The 13898-nt window shown below is 49.3% G+C and overlaps 1 protein-coding gene across 1 annotated transcript; it reads right to left on the bottom strand.

Annotated features, from left to right (window-relative positions):
* Window positions 1-10084: 10084 nt before the first annotated feature.
* CD209 (CD209 molecule) lies at window positions 10085-13598 on the bottom strand. Its single transcript, XM_007090667.3, has 8 exons — window positions 13467-13598; window positions 13234-13308; window positions 13005-13091; window positions 12219-12296; window positions 11827-11904; window positions 11459-11610; window positions 10899-11011; window positions 10085-10514 (listed from the first exon to the last, which is right to left on the bottom strand). Exons 1-8 carry the CDS (start codon window positions 13504-13506, stop codon window positions 10373-10375), a joined length of 765 nt encoding a protein of 254 aa, XP_007090729.1. The 5' UTR covers window positions 13507-13598; the 3' UTR covers window positions 10085-10372.
* Window positions 13599-13898: the final 300 nt, after the last annotated feature.

Genomic DNA, 13898 nt, shown 5'->3' with positions numbered 1-13898 from the left:
TGCAGCGGCAGAAAGTTCTGGTGTCTGGAGAGGAGTCCGGAGGGGGCTCTGACCCCCCACTTCTTGGGCTCAGCGTCTCCCTAGGCACTTGGCAGGAAGTTCTTCTTTCAGTCTGACCCTCTGGCCTGAGCAGCTCTCCCATCACACACACTGGGTCACCAGGCGTGCGCAAGTGTCTTCCAGGCGCCAAGGCCGGACTACTCGCGAATTTACTCACGACTCGGGTTCGCGTGCTGGAAGCAAAACGAGCCAGTCCCTGAGAGCCGGTCTCTGTTCAGCTCCGCGTGGAGGGGCATCATGTTAACAGCTTGGAATCAGCCACAGCGGCAGGATGTACACGAGGGAGACTGGCGGACACTTCGCATCAGGACTCGCTTCCCCCCTCACCACCCCACCCCATCCCCCCTGCAGAGCGCAGGTTGTTAAACGTTCGTTCGCCTGGGGCTTGTTTCCGGTTTAGGTGTTCCCCAAACACAAGTGTTGCACCTCCTTGCCGGGTGCCTGGTTCGTTTCCTTCTCTCCCTCACCTTTCCAAGTGGAACAAACAGCCTGTCTTCCAGAAAATCCTGTGGCCAGGTGCATGCCCCAGGGTCACGGTGGCTCCCTGGACAGGCAGACCTGCTCCCGGCACTTTTTTTTTTTTTTAATGTTTATTTATTTTGAGAGAGAGAGTGCATGCACAAGCGGGGGTAGGGGCAGAGAGACAGCAAGAGAGGGAGAGAGAATCCCAAGCCGGCTCCGCTCTGTCAGCACAGGGCCCGACACGGGGCTCAAACCCACAAACGGTGAGATCCTGACCAGAGCCTAAATCAAGATGCTTAACTGACTGAGCCACCCAGGCAACTCCCCCGCCCCCGGGGCAGTTGCAATTACGATGAATCAAGTCCCCACTTCCTGGCAGGCAGTGACAGAATTGTGTCCGTTGTGATGGGAACTGGAGAAGTAATCATTTCCCTGGAAGAATGTCCACTCCCAGGGCTGGACCGACACAGGCAGGCTGTTGGGGCAGGTGGGACAGGGCTGGGACTCAGGACACCCCTATCCCTGTGTCTGCCCACTCTTCAGTCCCTCGAGGGTTGGGGGGGTCTGTCCTGGATTCTACACCCCGAACGGCCCATTTCCCTCCCTACTTCCGGCCCGCCCCCCCAGCCCAGGAGAACTCTGGAGTCCCGACCCCCATCTCTTCCAGACTGGGACAACAGGGAGCTCAGAACAAGAGACTGGCTTACTGTAGTGCCTGCTGTGTGCACGCCCCGCACTGGGCCCTCCGGGAGCTTGTTTCTCAGTCTAGATCTTGGTTCATCCCGTCTGAAGATGCACGAGGAGGGCGGGGGTGGAGCCTCCTCCACCCCTTCCCTCCCCGCCCCTGCACCAGAGTGGGGAGAGGCTCTGGGTGGGCCACCAGGGAGGGCAGCTGACCAGGAAAACAGCCCCATCTCTCTCTGGGAAGTGCCCCCCTCCCTGCCCAGGCAATGTCTGCCACCAAAGACCAGGCCTGGAAGCCCGTGGCCCTGGGGCCTATAGCTGACCTTGGACAAGGACAGCTACAGCAGCCCAGTAAAGAGCAGGAGAGGGAAGAACAGTAGCCCGGGAGGGCCTGGTAGTGGCCCAGACACCCTGAGGGAGCGGAGGATGGGTGTTTCCAGCATACCTGTATTCCTGCCTCCGCCTGCCCCAGGGAAGCCTGTCCCCCAGCCCCCACCTCCCGGGACCCAAGAGCCTGACAGTATTGGTCACCTGCTCTCCGTGCCCTAACCCTGTTGTACCTGTGAAGTTCTGGAAACCACGGATTGTCGGAATCTAAAGTCTTTGGGGACAAGTGGTCCCGCTGGTTATCAGCCCTTCCTCCTCTGAACGGGCAGAGAGGCAATCAGAGTCTGCCCAAGCCGAGACCAGAGAGGGCCAGCCCCTGCCGCCCTCCCCAAGATCCGAGTCCCAACCCGGCCTCGCCCAGGGTGCCCGGCTGCCGAGCCATCCCTGGAGTGGCGCATGTCCACCTACGGTCCCCAAACGCCTTGTCCGGGACTCCTGGGGACCCACGGCTTTTCTTTCTCGCCCCGTGGTGCTCCCCTCCAAAACCTACTTTCGCTCAGGAAAAGGAACGGGGCACCAGGCTGTGACACATCACTGTAAGAGGCCGGAGGGAGAGGGCAGAGCTTCTGATGTGGAATGAGATGGGCTGGGTCTTCCAGGAATTCCAAGAGGTGGTGCAGGGTGGTCTGGGGGCAACAGCCAGGAGGACTGGTCCACCTGTGCCACGGCCAGGCCATGGGATGCTTTGGATGAGATCCGACAACGTGACAAGTAGGGCTAACTTGTGATGCCTCCTTCACTGAGGGCAGCTCGGACCGTGCCCCCCTCGCCCTGGAACCATCACCTCCCTCTGACTTCCACTGTGCCCTCTTGGCTTCCTGATGGCCTCATTGATGCGATTTTGGGACTGACTTCAGGAGTCCGGGCTGAGTCACAACTGCTTGTTTATTTAATAGCTGCTATCGTTGGGCATTCTTCTAGCTACTTCATATACGAATGGATTTAATCTTCCCAGGTTGGGGTAGATAATGTCACCTGCAGGTTACAGATTAGAGCAAACTGCCATAGCCTGAGGGGTTCGGGTCCAGGCCCCGGACGGAGGTGGGGCTGCAAGCCAGGACTCATCTCCCTCCTCTGGGTTTCCCTGGTCAGCTGTCTGATGGCCTCTCCCACAGTCCCTCTCACCTCTGGTGCAGGGAAGGGGGAGGGAGGACAGAGGCAGGGTGACGGGGAGGCTGCTTTCGGAATCCTTGCCCCCTGGCCCTCCAGCAGCAGCTCTCTCTGGGGGTCAGTGTCCTCATCCTCAAAGGCAACTGGTTGGACGGTCAGGAGCCTCACCGTGGCCTCTGGGTAGGGCTGGCATCGCCAGGCATTTGATAGGCGATCGTATTGCAAAATATGTGAGACACTCACCACGTATAATATAATTATATATATATTATATATAATATATATGTAATATAATTGACACATAACATTGTATTAGTTTCAAGAATGCAGCATAATGATTCGATATATGTATATATTGCAAAGTGATCTCCACAATAAATCTAGTTCCATAGTTAACAGTTATACATTTTTTTCCCCTCATGATGAGAATTTTGAAGATCTGCTCTTTTTTTAAAATTTTTAACATTTATTTATTTAGAGACAGAGAGAGATAGTGCACAGGCAGGGGAGGGGCAGAGAGAGAGAGAGCAAGACACAGAATCTGAAGCAGGCTCCAGGCTCTGAGCTGTCAGCACAAAGTCAGACGCGGGGCTCGAACCCACCTGAGCCGAAGTCAGACGCTCAACCGACTGAGCCCCCCAGGCGCCCCTGCTCTCTTATGAATGTCTTCTAAGTTTCCAATTTCTGCACATCCCTGACAACACTTGCGATTATCTTTTTTATTCTAGCTGTTCTAGTGGGTGTAAAGGGAGATCCCATAGTGGGTTTCATTTGCATTTCCCTGGGGGCACTTATTAAACTGCAGATCCTTGGGGTGGCCGGGTGGCTCAGTCTGTTCAGCGGCTGACTCTTGATTTCTGCTCAGGTCATGATTTCGTGGTTCATGGGATTGAGCCCCGCGTCTGGCTCCGCGTTCAATGTGTGGAGCCTGCTTGGGATTCTCTCTCTCTCCCTCTCTCTCTCTCTCTCTCTGCCCCTCCCCCACCTCTCAAAATAAACTTAAAAAAATGCAGATTCTTAACCCACACCCAAGAGAGTCCAATTCAGTGAGTCTGGGGTGAGGCCCAGGAAAATCGGGGTGGTGGGGAGTCTTTTGTGATAACTAGATTTCACTTCCGATGCAAGCCCTGTTTTCTCCTGGCCCTTTCCTCCAAGCCTGTCATCACAATTGACCACACGTTCAGCCCATAACTTGGGACGGAGACCATAGGAAGTAGAGATGGGCAGGCATGGGGTCCTCAGCAGCATCTTTGGGCTCGCTCTGAAACAGGACTTTCAGTTACCTGAGCCAGTTAGTCATTTGTTCATTTTTTTACACCTGTCTGTGTTGTTGCCTCTTGCTAACAACTGCACACATCCTAACCCATACACACCCTTACAGCTGAAAAGGACAAAGCCAGTCCTGGGCCCTGAACAGGGAGATCATTTTAAATCCCTGCTTTTAGGAATGGGGTGAGAGGCATGTGTCTTATTCGGCTCAGGCTGCTATTTTAAAAATACCATAGACTGCGTGGCTTATAAGCAACAGGGGTCTGGAAGCCGGGAAGTCCAAGGTCAAGGTGCCTGTAGATTTGGTTCCTGGTGAGGGCTCTCTTCCTCGCTGGAAGATGGCTGCCTTCTCGCTGTACCTCTCATGGAGGAGAGAGGGAGCTCTGGTGTCTCTTCCTCTTCTTTTTTAATTTTTCAAAAATGTTTATTTTTAAGAGAGAGGGATACAGAGCGTGAGCGGGGGAAGGGCAGAGAGAGAGGGAGACACAGAAGCTGAAGCAGGCTCCAGGCTCAGAGCTGTCAGCACAGATCCCAACGTGGGGCTCGAACTCATGAACCAGGAGAATATAAGCTGATTGCCATTTGCAACTACGTGGATGGAACTGGAGGGTATTATGCTAAGCGAAATTAGTCAATCAGAGAAAGACAAACATCATGTGACTTCACTCATATGAGGAATGTCAGATACAAAACAGATGAACATATGGGAAGGGAAGCAAAAATAATATAAAAACAGGGAGGGGGACAAACCATAAGAGACTCTTAAATATGGAGAACAAACAGAGGGTTACTGGAGAACAAACAGAGGGAGCATGGGCTAAACGGGTCAGGGGCATTAAGGAAGCTACTCCTGAAATCATTGTTGCACTATATGCTAACTAACTTGGGTGTAAATTTTAAAAAAAATTAAAAAAAAAATAATAAAGTTAAACAGCTACAAAAAAAGGGGGTCTAGAAATTTCCATCTGATTTTGACAAGAAAGGATGAAGTCAAGAGAAGAGATGTTTCCACATAACAAGCCAGTAGATGATATTCATAGTTGATAACTTGAGAAGAGTCTCATAGGCCTATAACCAAGAAAGAATCAATGGCACTGGCCACAAGATCGCCCAAGTGGCCATGAAGGTGGACAAGAGAACCACCTCCCAGCTTTTCCACATTTGCCAAGAACCTGTCATTTGGGGGATGCTGAGTGACAGATCCAATCCCCTCATAGATTCAAATGGACAGAACAGAATATTTAGTGAAACATTAACTTCCTTTTCATTGGGGTAAAATACACATAACATAAAATTGACCATTTTTACCACTTTAAAGTGTACAATTCTGGGGCATTGAGCACATTCACAATGTTGCGCAACCATCCCCACTCTCTGGTTCCAGAACTTTTCATCACCCAAAAGAGGAAATCCTGGACCAATTAGCACTTACTCTCCCCTCCCCTCCCCCAGTCCCTGGCAACCACGAATCTGCTTTCTGCCTTTACGAAGATTTGCCTACTTTGGACATTCCTTATATGTGACATTTTGTGTCTGGTTTCTCCCACTGAGCATAATGTTTTCAAAGTTCATCTATGTTGTAGCAGGTGTCAGTACTTAGTTCCTTTTTATGACTGAATAATATCCCATTGTATGAATATACTAGAGTTTGTTTACCCGTTCATCGGTTGATGGGCATTTGGGCTGTTTCCTCCTTTTGCCTATTGTGAATAGTGCTGAACTGTTAGCTTTTACTTGACCTTTCCTTAGTACCCTATATAACTAGTGATAGCAGTTCTGTTTACTGATGCCATAACCTCTGTTGTCCGCATCCCACCCTCCACTGAAGACCACCATCTTGGCTGTGGTTTGGCTGTGGTCAATCTTCAGTCTGGCAAATAAGGTCAGCTCAATTGGGAGTCCCCTGTAAGCCTAGAAAAACAATACCAATGCCACTCATGTCTTTTGGTGTTAACAACATTTCTTTTGGTGTTAACAACATTATCCATTAGTATCGGAACAGTTACGAAGAATCTCAAGAGGGTCCCACCATGGGGAGATCTATCTGTTTCCCAAATATTTCTTCCCAAAGCAACAGAAAACAAGAGGGGGAAGCAAGGTATGGTATATCTTGAACACAAAGAATGCCAGAATGTAAAAGGATCATGAGGAAAAGTGAAGAATCATGGAATTGAAATATGAGGGCCCCACCCTTGTGCTCCATGCTTGAATCAAAGGCAATGGAGGAAAACTACAGTGGAAACAAAAAAGGGAAACTAGCAAAACAATCTGAGGTTGATCTAGAACTAGCTCTGGATAGACTAAGCTCACCCTAAGCCTGAAAATACTGCAGTGATGCCTGAGCAGATCAGAGAGAGTGCAAATTCTAGAAAAGGAATGAATATAAGGGACAGTCTTCAATACGCATAGCTTCCGGAGAAAGAAAGGGGGAAAAGGAAGAGAGAGGAGCTGGTTGGCAATCTGGTGGTGAAGAGGAATGGAAGGGGAAAATGTAGAGCCCTTCAAGACAAAAGAAAACTATGAATTGGAGGTCTCTCAACCTATTCCTGCCACCAACAAAACAGAACAAAAAATACTAAAGTAAGTCCCTTTGCTGTGTTGACAGAAGAGGGCGCCATCAAGCCTCATAGCTCATGGACTGTTCCCAGTAACAAAAACCCGAACAAAAGGAACATAGTTAAGTCCACAGAGAGTAATTGCAAAAATTCAGGAAATGAAAATCCACACAAATCAACAAAGGAAAAACGACTCCCAGAAAGGAGTCAAGATGTAGAAGGAAATTGTAAGTCAGCGCTCCAAACAGAATTCAATACTGTGTAGTCAAACGGGCATTTGCCCATATGAAAAAAAAAATCTCCTTACATCAAAAATTCAAAAACTAAAATACTGACATGGACAGGGATAAATGAAGGAAATAAATGGAAGAAAAGGCAAAATTATCTCAGACCTGTAGAATAAATTATAAGGTACTCAAGAGAGAATAGACTCCAATGAAAATTTGATAAAGGGTAGTAGAAAAAAGACAGGAAAACAACAACAAAAAATAATAATGGCTTGAAAAAGAAGTCAAACAGGGTCAGGGAGAAATGGATTAAAATGGAAGTCCAGACTGAAAGAATAATGTGTGTATTTTTGGAGTCCCTGGAGAAGAAAGACAAAATAAAACAGAGCTAAATATTTAAACCATACTCAAAAATTTTTTTTCAGAAATAGAAAATCACCTGAATTTACACATTGAAAAGGCTCAGCAGGTACTTAGGAAAATTAACCCAGAATGGCCGACTCTGAAACATATTTTTTAACTATTCAATTTCAAAGATTAAATCTTCAAGTCCTCCAGATCAAACAATTTACCAAGTCAAAAGAATTCTGATTTAAGACTTCTCAAAACTAACATTCAAAACAAGACAACAATGAGTGTCATTTAAAAAACACAGCAAAACTGGGCACCTGGGGGGTTCAGGCGGTTAAGCAACCAACTGTTGATTTCAGCTCAGGTCATGATCTCACCATCTGTGAGATCAAGCCCTGCGTCGGGGCCCTTAAGATTCTCTCTCTCCTTCTTTCTCTGCCCCTTCCCCATTTCTCTTTTTTAAAAAACCCAAACTTTAAAAAACAAACCAAAAACTCAATGAACAAAAGCACAAACCTAAGATTTGATACCCAGCCCAGCTGTCCTACAATTACGCACAAGATGTTAAGGAAGTCTGTACCCATTAGTCTTTGCTGAAGAATCCATGAAAGGATATACTTCAACAACAGGATAATTGTTTCTCACAGAGATATGAATTATAAATTCTGAAACTACTTCCTGTGTATTCTAGGATTGAGCAAATGATTAGCAAATATATTGTGAATAATGAGAGCCAGGTCTCTCACTGTTGCTGAAAGATGTTACAAATAAGGACAGGGGAGGGGCGACTGGGTGGTTCAGTCGGGTAAGTGTCCGACTTTGGCTCAGGTCATGATCTCAAGGTTCATGGGTTTCAGCCCCACATCAGGCTCTGTGCTGAGGGCTCAGAGCCTGCAGCCTGCTTCAGATTCTGTGTCTCCCTCTCGCTCTCTGCCCCTCCCCCACCATGCTCACGCACACATGCGCGCTCTCTCTCTCCCAAAAATAAATAAAAACATTTAAAAATTTTACAAAAATTTACAAGTAAGCACAGGGGAAAGGCCAGAATGAACTCTGCAGTGTTGGACAGGAAGTAGAGTATCAGTATGAATTTGTGCTTTTTTTTTTTTCTAAGTAATCCTACACCCAACAGGGGCTCGAACTCACAACCCCAAGATCAAGAGTCGCATGCTCTACTGAGTCAACCAAGCATCCCTGAACTCATAGTTTTTAATATATGTACACAGACAAGTAGATACAGAAATAAATATAGAAGTGTATGTGTATGTGTTTCGGTTAGTACACATGCATGTATTTCCTAGCTCTGCCTCCTGAGGAGACCTAGAGCACTGGACACCCCAAACCAAAAGCATACCTAAACCATAATGAGATAGCACTTCACATCCACTAAGATAGCTATTATAAAAAAGTAATAATAGGGGATGCCTGGGTGGCTCAATCGGTTGAGCATCCAACTTCAGCTTAGGTCATGATCTCACGGTTTGTGAGTTCGAGCCTCACGTCAGGCTCTGTGCTGACAGTTCAGAGCCTGGAGCCCGCTTTGGATTCTGTGTCTCCCTCTCTCTCTGTCCCTCCCCCACTTATTGTCTCTCTCTCTCTCTCTCAAAAATAAGTAAATATTAAAAAAATTTTAAGAAAAAGAAATAAAGGGCACAGATGCCATTTAAAAAAATTAAAAATTAAAAAATAAAGTGAAAAAAATTAAAAATAGGGGCGCGTGGGTGGCTCGGTCGGTTAAGCGTCTGACTTCAGCTCAGGTCATGATCTCACAGACCGTGAGTTCGAGCCCCGCATCAGGCTCTGGGCTGATGGCTCAGAGCCTGGAGCCTGCTTCCGATTCTGTGTCTCCCTCTCTGTCTGCCCCTCCCCCGTTCATGCTCTGTCTCTCTCTGTCTCAAAAATACACGTAAAAAAAAATTTTTTTTTAAATAAGTGAACATTAAAAAAAATTTAAGAAAAAGAAATAAAGGGCACAGATGCCATTTAAAAAATTAAAAATTAAAAAATAAAGTTAAAAAAATTAAAAATAGGGGCGCATGGGTGGCTCAGTTGGTTAAGCGTCTAACTCTTGATCTTACGGTTTGTGAATTCGAGCCCTGTGTCAGGCTCTGCACTGACAGTGTGGGGCCTGCTTGGGATTCTCTCTCTCCCTCTCTCTCTGTCCCTTCCCCCCACTTTCAAAAGAAAATAAAAATAAACTTTAAAAAAAGGAATAATTGACTAGTACTTATCAAAAAGTTTAAGGACACGAAGACAATTAAGACACTGAACGTCTGGAGCTGTAAGAGGTACATTTGTGCTGTTTTAAGCCACAAAGTTTGTGGTTATTTGTTACAGCATCAATAGGACACTAACACACACATTTAGTAATAAAGTTTTTATGAAGAAAGTCACAAAACTTTACTGAAGGACATTTAAAAGTGCCGTATAAAGACATGATGTGTTCAGGAATGAATGAACACATAGATAGATAGATGATAGATAGATAGATAGATAGATACATTGATAGATGATAGATAGATAATAGATGGATAGATAGATGGATAGGTGATAGATAGATAGATAGATAGATAGATAGGAAATAGATTGATAATACATAGATGATAGATACACTGATTGATAGATGATAGATAGATGATAGATGGATAGATAGATACATTGGTTGATAGGTGATAGATAGATAGATAGATAGATAGATGATAGATAGATAGATAATAGATAAATGATAGATAGATGATAGATAGATAAATAGATAGATAGCCAGACACATAGACACGTACATACTTATATGTATATATGTATATTCCCAACCCAAATTACAAATTAATCCAAAACTGTATCTGAGAAATAAAATACACAGTAGTAGAGAGAAACCGAGTGAAAGAAAACAATACCCTAGTTTATATAAAATATAATATAAAACTATAGTAAGTGAAACAGTGGCCAAAAAAATAGACAGAAGTTCAATGGAACACATAATGCAGTGTGTGACTTTATTAAGGGGATGTCATGGGGGGTGTTGGAGAGGGGCTGAGACCATCAACAGAAGAAGGGAGACGTCTACAGCCTACAAAGGGACAGATCTTAGAGGAGAAGGGGGTCTCGGAATCTCTCTCAGGGTCTTAAAGACCTCCATGCAGGACAAGGATGGGAGTCCACCAGCAGGAGAAGCAGAAAGAATGAAGCCCGAGAGAAACGAGCAGCATGCATGCATGAGCTCGTTGCCTGATCTCTGGAGACGGGGTGGGGCACGGGGAGCACTGGCCCTCAGAGGCCCGGGCAGGGGGACGAGGGCTTCTTACAGATCCAGAAGTTTTCTGTACTACATCTGTTGTCATTCCAGCCGTCACTGTACAATTCCACACAGTCCTCATCCCCGTGGTTGTTGGGTTCCCCTTCTTTCCAGAAGCTGTGAACACCATCAAAGCCATCGGCCCCCCTGCTCTACCCAGAGCCCACTCCCCAGCCCACCCTTGGAAGAGCTGGTCCCCGGCCTTTGGTGGCAAAAGCCCCAGTAGCAGTCAGAGAGTGGCGAGGATTCAGAGGCAGCGTTTTCAAAATGAGGGTTCAAACACCACTCCCACTGGAATCAGCGCTTGCAAAGTACAAATGCAGATTCCTGGGCCCACACCTAGATTTATAGAATCAGACTCCCCCACCCTGGGATGGAGTCAGGACTCTGCATCTCCACCAAGCAAGCCCATCAGATGACGCTTTCCAATTCCAGAGTCTGAGCATCCGGGCTTGGGTTTCAGTGCCCACCCTTCCCAGGCCATTGTCTCCGGGAGATCACCTGAGTTGGAGGGGAGTGTCGTCCACCCATCTCCAAGAACCCTCATTGTGGTGGTCACTGAGGCCGATCCATGTGCGCTGGCTATTTTTCGTATTCCAAGACTTCAGAAATTTCTGGGGCGGGGGAGGACGGGCAGTGAGACATCACCCTTCCCCATGTCTGCCCACATTCCCATGGTCCCCTGCCCCCTCCCCACGGAAGACCTGTGGTCCAGCCGATAGCCCTCACTCAAGTTGTATGTGTTCACACGCACGCGTGTCGTGGCTGTGTTAACGTGCGTACACATGTGGAAACGTGTTTACTTGAGCCTCGGCTCCATGTCTGGGGAGAGATTCTGCACAGTCTCGAGAGGGCTCTGAGTTCCCTTTCTGTTCACACATGGGTTCCTCTTGGGCATGTTCTTCTCTCACATGACCTTCCCAAGGCCACCTCTTCCAGGAAGCCTTTCCTGCCATCTCCCCGCCCCAGGCCTCCATCTCGGGGAGGGCAGAAGAGGGACAGAAGGCTTTTCGCTGGCCTTCCCGAGGTCCCACCCCAGTCGGGCGCTCTGCTCAGCTCACCTGCTCCTCAGTGCTGTTGATGACCACCAGCTGGGCCCTCATGTTCTGACACGCGGCGATGGACTCTTTCCAGGTGTTCTGGGTCAGGGAGAAGAAGTAGCAGCTTCCCTGGAAAAGTTCCCATTTCCAAGGGCAGTGGCGGCACAGGCCAGCTGGGGAGGAGAGTGGGGTTGGGACAGACAGGCCCCCAGCAGGTGCATCAGATCTTGGGAACCCAGGGCCGGGCCCCTGTGTTCAGCTGTCGGCTCAGTCCCCGGGAAATCCGTGTGACGGACCCCAGCCTGAGGAAGCCAGGAGCCATAGAAGGTGGGCTCCAGCCCCACCTGGGATCCCCAAACTCCCTCCCGACCTTGGCGTCTGACGCTTACCCAGGGTGGCATTCATCCAGGTCAGCTGCTGGAGTATCTCCTCCAGGGATGATGGTTTCTGGGCCTGAGAAACATCCCCTGGGAAGAGAGGACTTCAATTATTAAGCACCTAGGGTGTGCTTGGTGTGGAGAGGGCCCCGTGACAACATTATCAGTAGATTTCACAATGGACCCCAAGAGTCCATTATGCTAACAACAAAACTGAGGCTCTGAAAATGACTTGCCTGACATTGTCCCCAGGGTCTCACCCGGGGATCCAGTCTCCTCCCCCACCTCTACCCTCCCTCCTTCACCCCTGCGGGGAGGGGTATGCGGTGGCTCATCCAAAGTCACACAGCGTCTGAGCCCTCTCCTGCCCCAAACCCTTCACCGAGGGGCATCTAGCCCTTCACCGAGGCCGGGGCTCTCCTGATGGTTCCTCTCCCGATGGTCCCCTGTGTCTCTCTGCAGGGATTGGTGGATCCTGGAGACTGCAACAGACCAGAGGATTCCCCTTTATTTATTTTTTATTTAAAAAAAATTTAAACATTTATTTTTGAGAGAGGAAGATAGAGACAGAGTGTGAGCAGGGAGGGGCAGAGAGAGGGAGACACAGAATCCGAAGCAGGCTCCAGGCTCTGAGCTGTCGGTACAGAGCCCGACGCGGGGCTCGAACCCACCAACCAAGAGATCATGACCCCGGCTGAAGTCAGATGCTTAACCGACTGAGCCACCCAGGCGCCCCAATTTTTTTTAATGTTTATTTATTTTTGAGCGCGAGAAAGAAACAGCAAGTGGGGGAGGGATAGAAAGAGAGGGGGGCGGAGGATCCAAAGCAGGCTCTGTGCCGACAGCAGGGAGCCCCATGCGGGCCTCAAACTCATGAACCATGAGATCATGACCTGAGCTGAAGTAGGACGCTCAACCAACTGAACCACCCAGGAGCCCCGAGAATTCCCCTTTCATCAGCACCAGCTTCAGGCCTGACCTGGCGTCAAAAATCTAGTTTCAAGGTCTCTGGGAGCCTAGGTCCCGTGTGGAGGAAGACGAGCTACATTTCACAGATGAAGAAACAGGCTCAGAGAGGGGTAGTAACCAGCCCCCAGCCACACAGAAGGCGATGCGGAATAGCACCGAGACCTTCCCAGAGGGACAACCTAAAGCGACCCAAGACTCCGAGCCCCCAGCCTCCGACTCACCTTGAACCAGAGTGGTCACCAGGAGCATGAAGAAGCCCAGAGAGACGAGAAGCAGCAGCAGAGGCAGGTGGGCCTGGGTCAGACACCCTGAAGGACCAGCAGACGGGCAGAGCTGAGGTCCGCAGGGACGGACCCTGCCCCAGCCCCCCCCCCCCCCTCCATGCTGGAGCGGGGGCCTCTCGGCTGCCCCTTGCCCAGATGCCCGCTCTGGACACGCCCACCTCGGTACCTGGCAGGCTCCGTGAGCTCCTGAGCAGGCCGGTATATTTCTTAGCCAGTCTCTGGTTCCCAAACATCTCCACCTCTGAACGGGACAGAACACACTTAGCCGAGCTTTGAAGCCGAGCCTGCCCGAGCCCCGCCGTCAGGACTGCAAGCCCGAGGCCAGGCCTGACTCCCCCAGGAGCCTGGAGGGAGCCCGGCCCTCCCTGCCGTCACCCCACGGTGGGGGCTCAGCCTCACCGGGGTCATCCGGCTCCTTGGGGTCACACATCTCCGCCATCCTCCTCTTCTCTCCGGCTCCCCTCCACGCGGTGGTTTTTATAACCCCACGTGCTGCCCCAGCAGCCCCTCCTCAGGAACATTCCTCCCCGATTCAGGAACAAGAACACAAAACAGGACGCTGCTTCCTCTCGGAAAAGAGGGTGGAGGAATGAAGTGCTGACACAAGTAGGGGAGAAGGCACGGAGGGTGGGGGCAGGAGCCGCACGGTCAACCCCGGGGTCACAAGGCGCTGTTCCAACCCCTATCCAGCCCTGCGAGCGCTGGCCCGGCCTGGTCGGAGTCTCAGTTTCCTCAGGTGGGAAGCGGGACAAGCACCCTGCCTCGAACTGTTTCTGTGAGGTTTACCACCGGGTGCTAGTGCTGGGTATATACATCGCCTATTCTAATAAT

Source organism: Panthera tigris, chromosome A2 (genome assembly GCF_018350195.1).
Source record: "Panthera tigris isolate Pti1 chromosome A2, P.tigris_Pti1_mat1.1, whole genome shotgun sequence".
In the NCBI taxonomy this organism is placed as follows: Eukaryota; Metazoa; Chordata; class Mammalia; order Carnivora; family Felidae; genus Panthera; species Panthera tigris.
This window is presented reverse-complemented; position numbering and strand designations above follow the sequence as displayed.